An 18,863-nucleotide genomic window follows, 5' to 3' on the forward strand; every position below is an offset into this window, starting at 1 on the left:
AGGGGAACTGGTCCATTGCTTTAAAATGACGCCATCTTTACAGCCACCAGCAAGAAAAATATGCTTGTTTAGCTCAATATGACAACATCCAAAACAAACACATTAGGCTGGTGCTAATGGACCTCTAGTACGACTGTGTGTGTGTGTGTGCATGGTAGAAAGTGCCAGAAGCTGATCCACTTCCTTAACTTGCTAATACAGCTGGACACTACACCAACAAACAGGGATCCATGTCACCAAACACATGCTCTGTCTGCACCTGCCCGCCCACACACACACACACACAGGATACACAGGATACACAGCCTCTCATAGATGTGCACACTCCTGCTGTATGTCACAGGCCTGTCTCATAAGTGTGCCTGTTCTTTCCAGGAGCGCTGATACGTGATACCTCTGCCCGGTCAATCCTTCTCGCATTACTGCCTCTGCAGTGTGCTGCTTCATTTACACGTGAAATATTGATGTTCTTAATTTAACCCCCAGGGTGCTCAGGTGTCCCTTCCTCCCCTGAGAGGAGGGGACGCCTTTTCCAGACAACCAGCAGCCCCAGAGCCATAACCACACCCTTTCCTGCCAGGGATTGGTTGACAGTGGGTGTTTAGTTGTGCCTCATTGGGTGGCTGGCACTTAGAGCGGTAGCACAAACACACCAGTGGGCGCTTATCCCAGTGGGTTTTGCCCTCTGGTGTCTTACCTGTTGTGTTTGTCTGACACATGTACTGCATGCCTGTCAGAGTGTGTACAAAGTTTAAGGCTGTAATCGTAGAGTTCGAAGTGTTAGAAATAAATGATGTGGTAGGAAAACTGATCTGCAGACTGTTCCTAACATCTGTGAATTTCAGTCATTCAGACAGCAAACTGGCTTTTTTCCCACCATTCACTGCTGCTCCAGACCTCCAACATAAATTGATTTCTGTTCATAAATATTAATAAAGTGAAACGTGAGCTCAAGAAGCTCAAGGTAATTTCATTTCATCATCCTTGTTTTCATTCATTTTTATTCTCTAATCAACATTTCTCTGAAGGGAGGTGGTATTCCGGCGACAGCTCTTCTAAATGACTCCTCTCGTTTCACTTTTTATGACTGTGCTGTCACCAGTGACCTCTCCCTCACCTTTGAGCCAATCAAATGCCAGTGGCTTTGATTAGCAAGGCTCAATCGCTGCTATCAGATTTAGCTACTTCCTGTTAGCGTGAGCAGCAACAGTGAAGGAGAAATTCTAAAACAACCCAACTAGCTGCAAATAAACAGTATGACTCGATAAGTAATCAACTGATTTTACTAATTTATTAAATTATTTCACAATTTATTGATAGCTTTCATTTCATTTGACAAGGCTGCACATGCTACCTACCAAGCCAGCTAGCTAGCTAGTATGGGCTTGAATCATTGGGCCTACATGGCATCAAAATGAAGAGCAGAGCAAACTGAGTGAAAAGCAAACGTCTTGTTGCTTTCTCGAACCAAAACTGAGACTGTTTCACTGTCATGAGAGGTAACATTATGATATCAATATATGGCATGAGATAAACATGTCACAGGGAAAATGTAAACCTTTTACAAAAGCTCATTTGGAAATAAAATAAAAAAAATTAAAAAAAATTCAATCATGAAAACTAAATTAACTCCTAGAAAACTGTTGAAATGAAAATCATCAAAAACACTACTTTCACAATTTCAGCCATTTTCCTTTAAATGTACATTTTAAGGTTTGAAAACCTGACCAAGTGAGGTAACCAAGAAGAGCAGTGCTTCAGCCCCGACTGTCAATCAGCTTCACTGCTGTTCCTATTGGCTTGTCTGGTGCTGCAGGGAGGGGCGAGGAAGGACGGCTCAGTGCATTAGTTTGCCTGGTTTTCTTCAAAAATAAAACACCATGGCTGTAATTAGGGGATGATAAACATACTTACTGGCAGTAGTTGGGCGGGGTTTCTCATCCTGTTCTGTGTTACTCGCCCTCTCCTTCATTCAGCCTCTGTTTATCTGATTAATGTGGGGAGGGCTCGTTCCACAGTAGCTAAATGGCATCTAATTTAAAACAGATCTACAGAGATAGTGTATGAAGAATGTAAAGAATGTTCTGTGGTTTTCCTCTTGAAAGTAGAACCATGCCCCATATCTGCGTAAAAGGAATAAGGTGTGTGTGTGCCTATGTATAGGTGTATAATTAAGGGCAGTGCTGGTTTCTTGCTTTATCTTGCCTAGTAAATGTGTAGGTGGGTGGAAATCTGTCTCAGTCTATCTTTGCTCCTTTCCAAACATGGTCAAATTACTCTCCAAACAGCTCCGTGCTAACTTGACTTTTTAGACATTTAGGTAGTATGCTGCTGGAGGCCAGCAGAGACCTTCCTGCCTGTCTGTCCTGTACTCTCTGTGTGTGTGTGTGTGTGTGTGTGCTGTTTAAAAAGTGCACACCGCAGTAAGTGTTGTGGCCTGGTTTGCCTTACTAGGACAAGCCAACATGGAGTCATTGGCAGAAGCAGGAGGGTTTATTCAAACTCCCACTTGCCTTTTCAAAAACCCCCATCATCCCAGTTACAGCATGCTGCTGTTGCCTAGCAACCAGCTGTGTCTTGAGAGAGAGGAGAGGCGTCATAATTGTGTATGTATATCCACGGCTGAGCGCGAGAGCAAACACTCTCTGCTGCCTCTCCCTCCCCTGTGGGCAGCTCACTCTCTCCACCACCTCACAGCCATGTAATGGGCCACAGTATCACACACTGTGCATCCTGCCTCTGCTCAACATCACCCAATGACACCGCACATGAGGAGAACGATGCTTATAATCATTTATTGTTGACACATTTGTCTCGTCGGTAAACAACATACAGACTTGTTATGCTGTCTTTATAGATTATTTTCACAATCAAGCAACAAGAAAAATGACATAAGACATGATAAAGTTCATGGTCTTTTATTTGAAAAAAAAATAAAGACTAGCATGTACAACTTGGAATGAATGTAAACTGAACTCAGACGAACAGTCGCGAAAACTGGTGCGCTGACACTCCTGACAGCATGCGCTGCGAACACAGCACACCCCTCACTAATGCTCTTGTCTGAGTCGAGAAACAGAAGAAGAAAAAGAAAAGTGAAGGCCAGTGATTCTCTCTTGCAAGAAAAGAGGACAGACACTCCATCTCAGCGAAAGAAATTAAAAGAAAATGAAAAAAAAAGAAAGCTCACCGTAAGACTCTTTAAGTCCCCCCTCCTTTTAAAAGGGCAGGACGCACAACTACTAAGATGGCCGTCCAAATAACATAACAAAAACAAAATAACATGCCAAACATTTGAAAATGTATTTTTTGTACATTGTTTTTTTCACTTTTTATCTAGCATACAATTAAGTCCCATTCCACTTTAACGCTTGAGTTAGAACCTGGTATATTCTCTCATGTTAACAGTACAGGGTTCCTCTCCAAATACAAAAAAACTGTACCAAACCAACAAGAGGACAGCTTATAGTGGAATCAGCACGCTCTGGTAGCCCGGAGGAGGGATGGGGGGGCAGGGGGGTTAGTGCTCCGGTCTCAAGCTGCATGCATGAAGAACAGAAAACAGAGAGAGAAAGAAGAGATGGCCAGCCCAGACATTTACCACTAGCAAATGGAACTGGAAGGAGTTCGCCAAATGCTTTTGCTTTAGTCTGAAGGTAGTAGTTACAGGGTTTGTTGTTATTATTTTTACTTGTTAAGTACTGATGCTAAACTGATCTCCGGGGGGAGGGGGACAGGATCACTAACCATCATTTTCATGCAGATATTTTTTGTATATTTTTATATTTTTCCTGTGTGGACAGAAGGATATTTTATTTCAACATTCAATTATTTTCTATACAGAAACAGTATGAATAAATGAACATTTTTCCAAGAGGTAAGTAAAACATTTTGATTTTTTTTTTTTCCTTTTTTTTTTCTTCTAAGAGGGGACAGGACAGGGCGGGCAAGCTTCACTTCGCAGTCATCATCTGTACAAACTCTGCAGAGAGAGAGGGAGAGAGAGAGGGAAGGAGGGAGAGAGAGAGGACAATAAGGACGTGAGGTTTAAGGCTTTGGCACAGCCTGTTGCCAGTGAGAGCAGTCACCTGCTAAATTGTTAAATGCTTTATTAATTTTTTAATCAACTTGAGCAGGTTCAGAACACACATCCTAATTAGTGTCCCCTTTCCAAACGGCTTCCATGTTCATCTCATTAAACCCAATTGATTAAAAAGCTCCTGCATTGTGCTTACCGTTTTAGAGCAACGTGATGACAAAGCACGCACATAAAATAAAAAAAACAGATCAAGGGAGACTTGGAGCACATATTCTCTCTGTGGTACACTGACGGTGTAGAAGTAGGACACTTTTCAGCCAAGACTTATGGACTGTTCATAATATATCAACAGCCTTCTAGAAAATGAGCGCAGTCTCTCGTGTAATGTGCCAAGGGAGCGACAGTAGGGGGATGGGAGAAGGAGAAAAAAAAGGCTCCTGGCACACTGATGATAATTCAGACGGATGACTTTCTCCCATCTCTGTTTCAGCAGGCTCCATCTATAGCTCCTATCTAATAACTAATATTACGTGTGGCTGGCTTATCTTGCAGCCGCCCTCAGAGAAATACACAGCTTGGAAAATGAAGTGCTCTGGTCCCCCTGTTTAATAAAAAACTTGCACCATGGCCTAGAAACTAAAGCTATTTGTGCACCATGACATTTTTGTATCTGCTTCCTTTATGGCATCTTATTTTATTCCTTTACCTTCGTAGTTGACCTGTCCATCTCCATCAATGTCTGCTTCTCTGATCATCTCGTCCACCTCCTCGTCCGTTAGCTTCTCTCCCAGGTTCGTCATGACGTGACGGAGCTCTGCGGCGCTGATGTAGCCATTTCCGTCCTGGATGCAGCATGGGATCACATGTGTGAAACATTGTAAAAAGAAATCCCCACAGGCTGACAACTGCTGTGGCAGGTGTTAAAACAAGCAGTACATTTTGTTTTGTTTTTTCCATGTGCAGGAACTTAGTTTACTTCCAGTCTTACTTAAAAAGCTTAACAGGTGATATAGCTGCAAGCAAGTCTTCTTGTCCCCCACGGAAAAATTTTAATATTCAAGTAAAATTAAAACATCAGCTTGCCAAGCATAGAAACTGTTCTACAATCTCATTATGCACTTGAAACCTCATTTACCTTGTCAAATACCCGGAAAGCCTCACGGATCTCCTCCTCGCTGTCTGTGTCCTTCATTTTTCTGGCCATCATAGTCAGAAACTCCGGGAAGTCAATGGTTCCATTACCTGGAATGGGTGATCAATGAGGCACATTTAATCAGCAAAAAAAATTCCAATTACTTAAAAGCAAATTCAGATAAGTAGAGATAATTTGACCCAGCATTTAGCTGATGAAGAGCACCCGACTGAAATATTCATTTAGTGCTCCAGTCCTCTTTTTTTTTTCCTCTCTGTATAACAGTAGCGTGTACATTATTCTGTGAGGCATAACCTCTCTCCAGTGACGGTGCGGCTTGGGGCGTGAGTAACCACAGCAGCCCTAAAATCATTTTAGTTTACACCCTCCTTCCTGTGATAAACACAGCTACTGCAAGCTGAGAGAGGGGGGGGGGGGTGTATGTGTGTGAGGGACTCTGTGTGTTTGTGTGTGTTTCCCTTTCTTCCTCAGGGAAGCCCCAGGAGGAGGTTGCGTATGTAATACACAGCACAGCAGCATTGCAAGGGATGGGGGGCGGGGGGCAACCCATGGCCAGTCATCCATAATGTAGATGTACAGTACACTGTGCAGCTTAGCCTTCAAGGAGCCTGGATAAATCAAAGGCTCTTCTCTCCTGGTGCCCCCTGTCAGAAACCGAGGCTGGAGGGGTAGGGGTGGGTGGGGCTTCAGCCCAGATGCTCCATCCCTTCTTTCACCATTTATCCATCTTAGATTCATTCTTTTTTTTGTCCTTTTTCCTTGTCAAATATCCGGCAGTGTTTGAATGTGTTTTTGGGTCGTGCAATAGGTAACACCACATACACCACCAACCACTGGTGGCTCATGTTTGCGTGCAATAGGATCAATATCCATGCTGCTGTTGTCAAGACAGGATTACCAGGGGATCAGACCCTCTTGACAGGGGAAGGATCTATGAGGAGCTCAGGAGCTCACCAACTGCAGCAACAGCAGAGAGGATGGGAGGGCTGGTGGTAAATCGAATGGTGCTGGTGGTAAGTCCTGCTTTATGTAGATGTAAGAACGTAGGAGTGTGGAGGTGTGTTATCATAGAGAATTGACACAAGGAAAAAACAGACATTTGTGAGGACGCTGAAGTGAAGGTCAGAGACGCTGAGGGCAAAGTACCCAGGAGGATTAGCCCTGGGGTGGGGCGGATTTGGGGGGGGGGGGTTTGTACGCAGATTAACCAGTGGTGGAGCACGCCTCAGAGAGCGAGACAGAGAGAGAATAAGGGAATGCATGTGTGAGTGTGGAACAAAAAGGGATACAGTAATGTGATGGGGCAGATGGTGAACTCATGACCCGGGGTAACAATCTAAGGACCTGTTATCTAACACAGAGAGACAGCCAGCAGCACCGAGGGAGCACATGCTGCCACTGGGGGGTTGGAAGGGAGGCTGAAGAGGGATAGGAGGGGGTTCCAGCTCTGGAGAAGAGAGAAGCAAGGCAGCCATTGAGTGATATCTGTTCACCTGCACCTCGGGCCAGCTGGAGGAAGGAGGGATGAAGGAAGGGATGGAAGCAAGGAAGAATGGAGATAGGGAGGCAGGTGGGAAGAGAGGAAAAAAACGGTGGGAGGGAAAGAGAGAGAAAAAGAGAAAGGGAGGGAGGAAGTGGGTGGAAGAGAGGGAGATGTGAAGAGGAGAGAATATAAGGAGTGAACCGAGTGGGAGATGGTGCGATTACACATAAGAGGTGCTGACGCAAACTATAGAAGGCTGAGGAATCTCAGTGCACTTGTGTGTGTGGTCATCGTTTTTCCTGCATCATAAAGCCAACTTCCATCCCTGAGATAAGAAAGAGGGGTGGGATTGCGTAATGATGATGAGTGATGTGTCGGGACCCAAGCTAGTATTTTTGTCATGCAGTTATTTAATCCATATAATTCTTTAATCTTGTCTCAAACGTCTCTTTTGCATATTTCAACTCATTAAGGTCTAACGCTGAAGCCCTGTGTCATTTTAAGTAGGCGTGTTTGATTCCCGATGTGTGTGGCTGTAAGATAAACAGCAGCTTCCAGATTCCATGTCTTACTCTAAACCACACTCTTCATAAATAGCGGCTTGGCTTTTACAACCAAATAGCCAAGAGACTGTTTCTTTCTACAGCTGTGTCCAGCTAAAGCCCTCCATCCTCTCCTCCATTCATTGTCATTCTTTACCACAGCATCCTTGTTTGGTAAATAAAGCTGATTTTCAATGGGCCAGCTGACATCCAATGGCTGCCGATGTGGGTACGGGATGTGCAAAGCGCAGAGAGGCCTTATGTAACCACTTTTATTTTCCATTACTAGCTTCATTGCTGTCTGACCTAGATTGCATCAGCCAAGGGAGGCAGAGGCAGAACAAGGGGATGTTAGTGCTGTGTGTGTGTGTGTGTGTGTGTGTGTGTGTGTGTGTGTGTGTGTGTGTGCTTGCTCCTGGGTGTAACCGAAGGGGGAAGGGGAGGGGGAGGGTGCTGAGGATGATGGGAGGACGTTTCAATAAAGGGGCAGCCAAGCCGCGGTGCAATTGATTTCTCCTGATCAATGTGGTCCCATTTTACGAAATCCTATAAGCTGACAGAGCACCACTGGGGTAAAGGCCCCACTGACAGCGAACATCCTCGACTCTACTGCACAAGGACGGCCAGCTTGGGAGCCACTAAGCTGAACTTCTCGGACTCCCCTCTCTCTGCTTTCAGTCACAGAGCCTTTGGGAGACGCTGCAGTGCAGGATGAAGAGGTCGTAAACACAGGAGCGTGGGACACTGTCTTTTGACACTTAGCCTTCTCACCAGCACTGTAAGCACCTCCTGCACATTCATTACTCTTACAATGTCAACTATGATGGACACACAGTGACTCAAGTGCTGACACAGAGTGACATGTCATCTGAAAATAAAGCTGGCCGGACAGTTGGCTCGGACAGTTGGTTGACAGTTGGCAGAGAAGGGGAGGGAGGTGGGCAACAACGCTACTGATGTGTCTCGAAATGGGGCAGTAATGGATGCTCTATATAATCCCTTATCCATTTGTAACAGAGGTCATGTAATGAAACGTTAACTCCAAATAATGGTTATAATCTCCCAAAAGGGAGAAGAACGGATACACCTCAGTTTGTACTATAGCACTTTGGATTCAGCTGAAATTATGAACTGGAAACATAATTTTCAAGATACAAGATACTTAGATGAAGTTCACAGTGAGAAACACATACTCATATTTATTGTTCCAGCAATGTCTTTGTAAAGTAAACCACCACTGACACTAAATTTTTTTCAGCTTCATCATTTGGGACCAATCAGGAGATGGACGAATCAGCTCTATTTCCTTACTTGGCATCTCATTATGACCTGAGATCTTGTTTATTACTAGTATATCAGTAATAACTGTTAATATCATGGCTAAATCAAGCTGGGTATACTGACCATCAGCGTCCACCTCATTGATCATGTCCTGCAGTTCGGCCTCTGTGGGGTTCTGGCCCAGCGACCTCATGACGGTGCCAAGCTCTTTGGTGGTGATGGTGCCGTCACCATCCTTGTCGAATAAGGAGAAAGCCTCCTTGAACTCTGCGGGGGCGGAGGTAAGAGTGAGAGGTTAGGTTACTGTTGCTGTGCAGTTACAGAAATGGGTTAGGCTAGGACACTGCAGTCAGGTCTGGAAGGTCAATCGATTCTTGTGAGCAATGTGACTACAGGGGCTGAGTTAACTCGGTTCATGCTCGTCTGTAAATTGGCCCACATGAGCTTGAACACAACTGAAGCTGAGTGTGCTGAGCTCTGAAACCACACTGGGATCTTATCTCTTACTGTGAGAAAAAAAAAAAAAAAAGACGAAGATCGAAGCAGAAAATTGGAAGTTGAAAAAAGCCACAAGATTTCAGTGTGAGTACTTGTGTGTATGCATCAGGTTTTTCTTAACAGCAACTACAGGCCATGATAACCCATCCAGGGAAGAGAGGGCAATACCGAGCATTACCCTTGGAGCATTAGCACAAGCTAATTAGCCACAGAGGGGGTTTGTCTAAGAAGAAACTGTGCAGCCTCCAGTATTAGTACAGAGCCTACATTATTTATCAAGAATATCAAGGTGTCTGAGTGACTGAAAGTACTTGTGAGTTTGCCTGGAAAACTGTCTATTCATGCAGCTTCGTGCGTTTGAGCCCTGACTCATGACATGCTGTAAAATACGTCTTCCTCTTACTTCCTGTTCATTTTCAAAGGCTAATGATCTACCAAGGGAGGGTGGGTGCCAGATCCTTCAACTTTCTGTTGCATGTCATGTTCTCTGTAAATGATGTGGAAGCAACCAGGACAGCTAATGAGAAATAGGAAGAGGAACTTTATTGAATATTAAAGGATGGAACTGATCTACCCGTCGCCAGTAAATATGTGAAGACAGGAGTTGGTTGCAAGGGGAAATAAAGAGGAGAAAATCTCTCTGTTCCTACCTGCAATCTGCTCCTCTGTTAGTTGGTCAGCCTGCGGTTGGAAAAAGAGAGGGGAGGGAGAGAATTACAAACAAACAAGTTACTCAACAAGGCAATTATTCCCAATACCAAACTGTTTCGTCATTACATTCCTCAGCCTCCCCACCCACCAACCACCACACAGCTTAACACTGGCCACAGTGTTCAGGGGTCTGTTGGCCTCAGTGCGAGGCCATCACCAGAGGCCTCTACTGGAATCTACTGGTGGCGCTGCCATGATTTACCAATGACGATAACTCAAATTAACCACAAGCCACAGTCAGAGAACTTGTTTCAATACTGTCCCTATCTTAACAGCATTTTCCTCTCAAAGCAGAATTTCACCATGCCCAATTGATTCTGTCCTTTTAATGATTTAAAGCCAATTGGAGTCTTGACTGCTGTCTGACTTTGACTGCTATATAATTGATGCTGATGCTGAAAATCCGTTATCAGACTCGGCTCACACTGATAGCAGCGGCTTATCAAGATGCTTTTTAAAGGTTGTGTTTGTTTGATAGGCTGCTAGAGCTAAAGCTAACACACAGCAATCTTTACAAAGGTACTGCATGATGTCAAGCCAGCTGCTGAGTGGCTCCATGGGATTGTACAAAAGTAGGCTATGCCATGGCGGTCCTCATAAGAGGGACTGCTGGGAAACAAGATGGAGTAATGACACGGATGAAGTGCTGTCTCCAGACCGGGAGAAAGAGTTTAGGCAGGGTTGTTTCAGGACATATCAGCATGGGAGTGTTTTCCATGGCTCTACCAACAGGAAGAGAGGCCTGCTGGGTTGGCGCGGGTTGGTTACCCCCCCCCCCCCCCCCTCTTCCCACCTTGTTCCCTCCACTAACCAGGGCGCTTTAATGGCTGATAGTGACTCATGAATGCTTTAAATGGCTTGGAAGCGAGCATCCACTGCCAGGCCCTGTTTTTACATAGATGGATCCAGCGTCTTTGTAAAAGCAGCACCACTGATTTCAAACAAACACCCACAGCAGTAAAGTGTGAATACAGAGCTTGTGGTGCAAACAACTCCCACAGGTACCCTCCCTCATCCCTGCTTCAGAAAAAGAAGGAGTTTGTTTTATTATCATTGTTAGCAGACCACTCTGACATCATTGTGCTTGGCAACAAAGGAGGAACACACAAAACGTGAGTGGTCACAGATGTGCACATGTACTCACACACTAATGTACATGCAGCACACACACACACACACACACACACACACACACAGTCTCTCTCTTAATGGCATTCTTCCTCAACACCAATACTTTCCATCCCCATGTTTCCTGTGAATTAGTCCTGCCTCAAAGCAAATTCCTCCCGCCCGTGTGTGTGTTTATGTGTTTGTACAAAACAAGAGTCATCCTCACATTGCATGGCTGTGGAAACCTGAGCTTCTTTTTCGAGGTGAGGGTATTTTTTCATTTTGTAATTGAAGTCGGTAAATTCAGTTTTGTTGCCTAATGGCTAGATTCGGTTGGACTGGATAAGATCTCGCAGATCACCGCATGACAAACTTGGAGCTGACCTTTAACTCGTCAAAAGACAGAAAGGACTCTCCTCAGCAGCAGCAGGACGGATCGATCCAGCCAGTGAGGGGGTTCATGGATAACTTCAGCGGCGCTCATACGATTAGCTGACATGATTCAATAACCTGCTCCGCACACAACAGCTCTCGCTTTTCTTCTCCTTCCCTTCACTCTCTTCCTGTCTCCATTTCCATTTGTGAGGGAGGGAAATGTCAAGAGACAAAAACAGCCTCACCAGCACTAACGTGCCACCCAGCTTGACCAATATTTTCACTCTCATTTTGTTCATTTTCTGACACCATCTTCCACTGTTCCTTTCATGTCTTATGCTCTGTCCTCATGTCAATTTCTCGCACTCTCTGACTCCCTTCCTCTCTCTGTCCTTAGTCACCCTGTTTTGTCATGCTGTGTCGCTCCTGTTGTATCTGTGCTGTCTCTTTCTGTCCCCCACTGTCTCTCTAAGTGGACTGGGTGTGGGGTGTGGTGACTCAGTGCTATGGATCCTCCCCTGGCTTCAGCCCAAGCTGCTGGGGACTCACAATGTTGCTGCACCACCAGGCCCACTACCGGCCCATCCCTTCCTTTTTGCCTTGTTCTTCCTTTTTTCCCCTGGCACTTGGACCTCGGCCAATACCAACTCCTCCTCCTGAAGACCTTTCCCTCTATGTGTCTCTTTTCTCTCTCATTATGTGGCATACTGTTCAGAGGAAACTCCCTGTGATTCACCATCCACGGTGTCTTATGGACAGGATTGTTCACTGCCAGGCTTCCACTCTTAATAACAGCTTGTAGAGGATAGCGAGCGTGTGTGTGCGTGTGTTTTTGAGGATCGTGGTGCTCTGCTGGCAGTAGTCTGTTGGCCTGCGTCGATCAACCACTCCTGCTGTTGCCCGGGCAGCCGGCCTCAGCAATGCGCTCCAAACAGGACTGTGAGAGGCAGGGGGCAGTTCACTAGGCCAGGGAGGAATATCTTTTACTCTCACTTGATGCCATATCACACTGCATCCTTCCCTGTTCATGCTACACTTAATTTGACAGGGGATGCAAAATGGTGCAATTATTATCTTCTTCATTAGCATCATCAACACTTTCCAGGTTTTTCGAGTTGCCAGTCTGTCACAGCAAGGTGCCCAGGCACTTCCTGAAGTAGCTTCTCTATATTCACCAAGTGAAAGGCGCAAAACCCAGCTGTCACTCTGACAGATGGGTATGACACACACACTCTCATACACACTTCCATTCACCATGACACAAGCACAGACATAAAGCGTCAGTGTGACACACACACTCTCTTTCTATAGGAGCACTGAGCTCCACAAAGCGCCGAACGCCTCTCCCCTTTGAGGCTGAACAAAAGGCAGCGAGGCCTCGAGCCCGGGCTGTGTCTGGAGGGGAGGAGGGAGAGAGGATGGCTGTAAACAACACCAGCCTCCCTGCACCCTGCAGACAAGGCCGGTCCACCATATGGCCTGATGGTGGTAGGTGGCTGGGTACTCCTCCGCACCACAGAGAGCACTTTACTGCTCCTAGACACTCGGGACATGGAACATGGCTAGGTGTTGCCGCCAAGCATATAAATTATTCACTGCAGCGGATCAGATGTCCTTCAAGTTACTAAACATGCATCAGCAAACAAGAGCGTAACAGGAATAGGATAGGGCCTTAGCATGGTCCAGCTACTTATTCGATACTTCCACCTCAATGGGGGAGGCTGTTTCCACTTCAATGGGCGTATTGATGCAGACAAGGGGCTTACGCCTGTGGATTAAACTTTTCAGGGATGCTGATACGCAGGCTAACTCCATAACAATTCCACTTTACACTCCGATTACCGCGCCGCGTTGCAACGTGAAACTGCATCGCAGCTCGATACCATATATGGGATATTTGATCACAGCAGAGGAGGGGAAAGAGATGTACAGCTTCTCGAGTCCCTCAGGCCGTCAGTGATCTATCAAGATGGATAATCAATGGATTAGCTTGAAGGCCTCTTTTCCATCCACATCCACACTTGGTAACTTCTCCTTGTGTGACGTAGCAGGTGGAGGGGCTCTGCTGGATTAGCTGCCTGCAGATGTCAAAGTGCACGTAGATGCGTGGCTCCAACATCTGGTGAAACTGGTTATAATCTGGTGGTAATGTGTATGTTAATATATTCTGCAAGTCACTGAGGCCTAGTGAAACCTAGTGGTTTCACAGACTTTAAGTTGCTACAGAATAATACATCAACTTTAAAAATGTATAAGCTGGAGAGCAGCATGGCAGTCCTGTAATATTTATATCTCAGGATATGTGGCGTTACACTGGTTTGGAAAACGTAAACTAAACTTCACAGCTGTTGATGTTTTTCAGAAAGAGCTTCTTGGACAACTCACACGGTTGCCACATTTGCATAACATCGAAAATTTGCAAAGAGGCAACCAAATCAGCCACATAGCACAAATAGATAACACAGCCTGAGATAAACCCCGCAGTAAAGGCGGAACTGCGCCTCATGTCGCTTTTTTTTTTTTTTTTTTTTTTTTTTTTTTGTGCAGCCCTTGCAGACAGTTACAGTATATCCCTGTAATTACAGGATATGGTCAGTTTCCGTTGCGGAACACTGACGAGATCCAGTTGTGCCAATCCCCCATCATGGCGCGGCTCCACCGGCAGCTCGGTGGTGCAACCTAGAAAAAGGGAAACCAAGCTCGTTTCCCTCCTGACGAGGGGCAGCGCCATTCACCGTGTTCACGCCGTGTTCACGCCGGGCACAGGGAGGGAAACCTGAATATCTCCGTCCCGACATACGGGCAGAAACATGTCGGCTGTGTCGGGAAAATGTCAGCGTGCGGCTCTCCTGCGTCTCTAATATCTGTAGGCAGGGCTTCCCAACGTGCCTGCGCTCCTAAGACGGATTGTAAAAACGTACCCTTAACTGAATTACGCTGTAATAACCCAGAATAGCTTGCTAGTTATTCCGATACCACCACATCTAGTCCAAGAATTAACTCGATCTGCTCCGAGCAGCCGCTCACCAGCTACTTGACCCGATATAGCCGAACAGCCGATAATGCTGTATGAATTGCGCAGTTATGGGGGAAATACGCTCCCGGTTTGAAGGTGACCATCATTTCAGACAAAATAACACAAACGCGAACAAAGCCAGATCATAATAGGTCCTCATGTTATCTCAAGCACCCGCTAAAACACGTAAAAAATGCGGTTTGCGGGCGTTTTCCGTCCTCGTCTCCACATACGAGCAGCTCGTAAGAGCAATCAATGAGTGAGCAGCGAGCACGGGGACGGAAAAGCATTAAACCGCCCCGGGGTTACACTTGTAGTAACCAGGCTCTAGTACAATTAAAAACGCGTTTCCCTTCTACACAGAATGAATGACAATACATACCATGTCTGATGGGTTGTGTGCTTGTCGGTCTGTGGAGGCAGACTAGGAGTGTGGTCGTCCCTTAGATGGAGCTCCACTGGCGGGTTAGGAGTGTGTATATCGGCCGTGGCCAGAATGGGGATTGCCTGTGTATCCCTCCGCCGCACTAGCACTGATCACTCACTTCCTTATTTCAATTCAGGGCTGTTGCAGCAGCTCGGGCCTCCAGCAGAAGACATGCCAATCACCGGGGCTGAAACGCCTGCAGTGCACGGAGAGCATCCTTCCACTCATACTGAACTGCATGACTGGAGATGCAGTGGACAGTCAGTAAATTATAGATATATCCATCTTTGGAGGATCATATGAGCCAGGATGTGCATTAAGACTGTTACCTATAGAATATCACTTTAGCAATGGATAGGCTATATAAAAACACTCAACAGACCTGGGGATCAAATCTCTTCTCATAAGCAATTAGCCTCCATCACAGCAAGCAATGCCAAACCATCGTGAGTCATGTCAGGAGAAGGTCTTTCAAGGGAAGTTTCTAAATGTTTATCCACAGTTGCTTACTGGAGGCCAAATGCACCACACTTTTTGATATTTACTTATGCCTTTGTTTCATGCACCATATGCTGCATTCTAATTTAATTAGCAAGAAGCAATATTTTAGAGTTGTTTGGTCGACCCCTTGGGAGCTTTTAGGCCAAGTTAGGCAAAGCAGCAATAAAGCAGTGAATTAAAGTTAAGCCCAAATAGTTACTGTTGTGTCATGGTTTACAAAGACCATAATTAAATTTGAGTAGATAAGAAAGTGCATCTGAACTAAGCCATCGGTATCCTTATCATCATCACTGTCCTTGCCAAGAATAAGAGAATCCCATAAATGGACAGGGTACACCAACTTGTTTGTCTGGATCATCTACTTATTCCTCATTTTTCCACCGCCTGATAATCATCACAAATCATTATAATACGAGGTGTAAACCTATTATGGCTAAAAGTAATCAACAAACGAAAGTTATTCATGTGTAAGAGAGAAGGCATTTGACATATTATACATACTCTAATCATAAACATAGGAAAAACTAACTGAATTTAAGAGTAATCTTTTGTTATTATTCAAGTCTATGATTCATATCAGTCAACTAAGGATATATTTCTGTGACTATTTGTATTTTGTTTCCATATGTAGAAATGTTGAACTCCATAATCAAACTCATAGGCGAGGGGAAAAAAATGCAGACTGTGCCTTTAAATTGAGGCAGATAATTATGAGAACTCACAAGTTCAGAGGATTTGTCTATTACACACAAGCATATAAAATCTCCTTTGGTGCATTTTGAAGCTGTCATATATCCACCTGACTTCTTATTATTCCGGAAAGAGAGGTGAATTCTCCCAACATGGGGTACTAGTTTGCAGCCGCGGAAGGATACCGCTAGTGTAGAAAGCAGCCTGGTCGACACTGGAGAATTTGCTGTGCCGGTGTGTGAGGTCGTCTCTGATTGGCCGCTGCAGACCTGCAATGTTATACTCCATGTGTCGGCCGCATCGATTGGCTACACGGGACCTGCATTGCACCAGGCAGTGGCACTTGATGGAAATATAATAAATATAAATACGGGAATCTTAAAAATCCACGCAGCTTTCAGCGCCGCGTTTCCGCTGCTTTGTCAGTGTCAGTAATTATTCACATGTATTTGGTGGAGACGGATGTAAAAGGCGACAGGTTTTCATTGGTGCGGGGTGACTGTTTGATAGGCTCCATATGGGAAGTGCGCAGACTTACTATTGGCTGCTGCACAGTCTGGTAGGCCTACGTGAAATTAACAATGAAGCATGGCGGTGCTGCTGCTACCTATTTAACCTGGGTGCGTTAAAAATAGAGCTTGTTATTAAAGCCAACATTAAGCTGCCCTCTGAATCAAACTAAAGTCAGGGCGGTAGAGTGACGACGCAGGATGTGGCAACGCAGATAGCATGCTGTCATAATAGTGTACACACGCACACGTATGTAAAGGTCCTCCAGCCTGTTGGTGACTGCGAAGTGTACCTGACTAAAGCACCACTCAGTGGACAAAGTGTAGAAATCAGGAACAGTTGTTTACAGCAGGCGGCAACACGGAAGACAGAGCTGCCACACACTGGATGCACACAGAGCAGGTCCTCTCTGCAGAGTCCTAACTTCAAATATAAATATTGAAATCACTGAGACCTGTTAGGAACTGGTTTCTACTTTGATTCAGGTGTTTATTAACATGTGAACGGACTCATACAAGGCCTCACAATGTTTTAAGTTAGTTGATGAGTTACATATTCAAGGCTGCGGTTGTGAACAATAAAACTGTATTAGTGACCATTAATAATAAGGAAAGTTCCCAACAACCCAAAGCCAGTGTTTTCAGTGGACCTGCACCGGGCAGTCACTCTGTACCTTGTTTTATTTGATTTAATTACCAGTTCTATGTATATGTATTTATGTGCACAATATATTCACTTTTACTTAATCATATGAGGATGTTTTCCTGTTGGACCCAGGAAGAGTAGTGCTCCTAACACCTAACGGGGATCCAAATAAACTCCAGCTTTTTAATATTTAAATCCAGCTCTTTAGAGATCATTATTACAGTTCTTTAAGTAAAATGCACAAGACTCCGCGGTTCAGTAAGGGAGCAGGCTGTTTGCAGTCTTCTCATCAGGTCAAGTAACTCCAACTCAAGTTGAGCTGTTTCGTTTGTTAATCTACTGGAACTAATCGGTACTTCTTACTGAATTTGTTCGGTGTGTTTGCCCTGTTTAACAGGAGAAATAGCTATTACATAAGCAGATATACATTTCTCTTGCTGCTTTGCGTCTCTCTGTCTCCTCCTCGCACACAAACAGTGTTGCTGCACTCTTTGCAGAAACACACAGGTGAGAGGGTGAATGCTGTTGTTTACATGCTTGGGCCTACATTTCCCTGCGCATGTGGGGATTTGAGAAGGCAAAGGTATGATCACAGCTCCACTTTTCCAACCTTAAACCTCTTACTGTCTTTAAAAGGCTGAATATAATATGACCTGAGGTGTCTGATAAGGTCATAATGCAGGTAAAGAATTGTCACGGTGAAGACTGTGAGGTGGATTTCTTTGTTAGTTCTTTCCCATTTCTGTGTTTACGCAGAGCTGCATTAACTAGAGCACAATCTGTACACACTGTGGCTGAACAATAATGTGGATGTGACATTTCAGAGAATGCCAACACCATGGTCAGCCCTGCTGATCATCCCCCATCAATGTCTGTAGCGCTCACGGGGGCGGTTTAGAAATACCCAACCCAGAGTTTGCCTTAAGCTGACAGGGCATTTGCCTCATTAGAACGCACACTCCTCTTCTTGTAACCCTCCCAGCCTTTCTGGCCCAACACGCCACGCTTGATTTGAATGGGTTTTTTTTTTTTTTCTCTCTCTTCCATTTGCTGAATGTGCTGCGATGTATGAGCTGCAGTTGAAATGCGTGACTGATTTAATAAGGAGAGTGTTTCCGAGGAGGGGGCTGCAGTACAGCAGCAGCAGCTCGGTTCTCACTCGAGCCCGAAGATGGCCCTGTAAAGTGGTTCGATGCTTGCTGCATGGGGCCACTTTCTGCTGAGCACTGAGTTACACATGGCTCCACATCAAGAGGAATTAAATCAACGCTGCTGCTCACCACATGTCAGACTGCAGCACCGGCAGCTTAGCTGGATTTACTTAACCGTGCTGTAATAACTTACAAGGCTGATTTGAATGGGGACGGCAAAAATCAAATCATATGCAGGAACAAAGAAACATGCACCAAAACTGACTTTGACTTCACTCTGTTGCTGAGGAACATTTCCCTTTAAAGAGTGAAGCATTAGTGCATTGACATTACGCAACTCCTGGAGGAAATGTCAGAGTAAAATGCGACAGTCTAGGTGTTCACTCTCTCATTGTGTCTAATTATGTGCACTGGTGTTGTTGTCAAGTGTGTGAAAGTCATGAGGAATATTCTAGTAATTAGTGAATTTCTTTTAAGAGAGGAAACGGGCAATTCCTCCGGGCCTTTGCTTTGCCTCTGGGCTCTCGTAATAAGAGGTAAGTCATGGTCAGGAAGTAGATGAGGAGGACAATAAGACAACAAACATGACTTTGCATATTGATAGGACCGATTTGTGTCGTTCGTTTGTGACACGGAGGGCGACAACAGAGACGGAACTAATTGAATAATTCATGCGATTAATTATCTCAAGCACAGAGATGAAGTCAATATACAGGAATCTAATAAAGAGC

The 18,863-nt window shown here is 45.1% G+C and overlaps 1 protein-coding gene across 1 annotated transcript; it reads right to left on the bottom strand.

The window, feature by feature from the left end:
• Positions 1-2,902: 2,902 nt before the first annotated feature.
• Positions 2,903-14,722, bottom strand: calm1b (calmodulin 1b). Its single transcript, XM_071478677.1, has 6 exons — positions 14,591-14,722; positions 9,647-9,677; positions 8,622-8,765; positions 5,175-5,281; positions 4,746-4,881; positions 2,903-3,982 (listed from the first exon to the last, which is right to left on the bottom strand). The coding sequence occupies exons 1-6, from the start codon at positions 14,591-14,593 to the stop codon at positions 3,954-3,956; spliced, it is 450 nt and encodes a 149-aa protein (XP_071334778.1). The 5' UTR covers positions 14,594-14,722; the 3' UTR covers positions 2,903-3,953.
• Positions 14,723-18,863: the final 4,141 nt, after the last annotated feature.

The sequence above is a fragment of the Trachinotus anak genome, unplaced genomic scaffold (assembly GCF_046630095.1).
Source record: "Trachinotus anak isolate AG129_WGS33_773 ecotype Australia unplaced genomic scaffold, CSIRO_AGI_Tana_v1 ptg000005l, whole genome shotgun sequence".
Taxonomy (NCBI): Eukaryota; Metazoa; Chordata; class Actinopteri; order Carangiformes; family Carangidae; genus Trachinotus; species Trachinotus anak.